This window comes from Sinocyclocheilus rhinocerous, unplaced genomic scaffold, assembly GCF_001515625.1.
Source record: "Sinocyclocheilus rhinocerous isolate Xijiao unplaced genomic scaffold, SAMN03320098_v1.1 scaffold368, whole genome shotgun sequence".
Lineage (NCBI taxonomy): Eukaryota > Metazoa > Chordata > Actinopteri > Cypriniformes > Cyprinidae > Sinocyclocheilus > Sinocyclocheilus rhinocerous.
In genome coordinates, this window is record NW_015664681.1 from 258,158 (window position 1) to 259,148 (window position 991).

The window sequence follows — 991 nt, forward strand, 5'->3', positions numbered from 1 at the left end:
AAATACACACACATACAGCATATATTTTGAAAATATTTACATGTATAATATATATATATATATATATATATATATTTTTTAAAAACCAAGTAAATAAACCAGTATAAAAAGTAACAGTTATTAGTTTTCAACCTTGATTTAAAAAAAAATAAATAAATAAAAATAAAAAGTATCCTCACCAATGGGGTACTTGTGCTTGTCTGTGTCGATGCCCGCATACACAACACCTCCAAACAGATCATTCATGATGCTGGCCAAGGCCTCAGCGTTGAGCATGCCATGCAGGGCTCCTACAAACACGGTGTTCCTAGGGTCCAGCCTTTGAGAGGGGCAACTCACATAGTTACTGTCTGAAATCACCCAAGGGATCACCTGTGCCTGAGGGTCAAAAAAAAAAAAGAAAGAGAAAAAAGGGATTAAAGGGGTCATTATTTTGTGTATTTGGTGTAACAGAATGTTGACATGCTTTAATGTTCAAAAAGCACATTTCTCAAATACTGTACACTGTAGGTCCTCTATGCCCCACCTCTCTCAAACACGTCGTTTAACAAAGCCCCCTCCTTTGACAAGCGCAGTCTGCTCTGATTGGCCAGCTGACCCAGTGCATTGTGATTGGCCGAACACCACAAGCACGCGTCGGAAATGTAACGCCCCATACCATAATCGCAAGCGTCAGCTTTCAAAGTAAATATCAAGACAGTTAATGTAGTTCGTTTTACCATCAGTTCAAGCCCGAAAAGGCAACAGAGTCGCGTGACAGACACAGAGATGATGCAGTACACAAGCCGCGGTTAAGACAGCTGACGTGCTATGATTTCTGACAGGCAGTTCATCTCCTGTGATGTGACCCTGTTCCCCTCACACACACGACGCGTTACGCTGCGCAAAATTCCGCATTTGAACAGTCAATAGCAAATACTTAAACTAATAACAAAACATACTTACAGTCGCTGATTCAGAAGCGCCAGATTGTCATAGCAAAGTCAAAATT

General features: G+C 40.6%; 1 protein-coding gene across 1 annotated transcript in view; it reads right to left on the bottom strand.

Annotated features, from left to right (window-relative positions):
• cpeb1b (cytoplasmic polyadenylation element binding protein 1b) overlaps positions 1-991 on the bottom strand; it is a 10,176-nt gene that overhangs the window by 3,161 nt on the left and 6,024 nt on the right. The window contains exon 9 of the mRNA XM_016541062.1: positions 180-378. Coding sequence (XP_016396548.1) covers positions 180-378 — 199 coding nt within the window. The remainder of the gene's footprint in view (positions 1-179; positions 379-991) is intronic.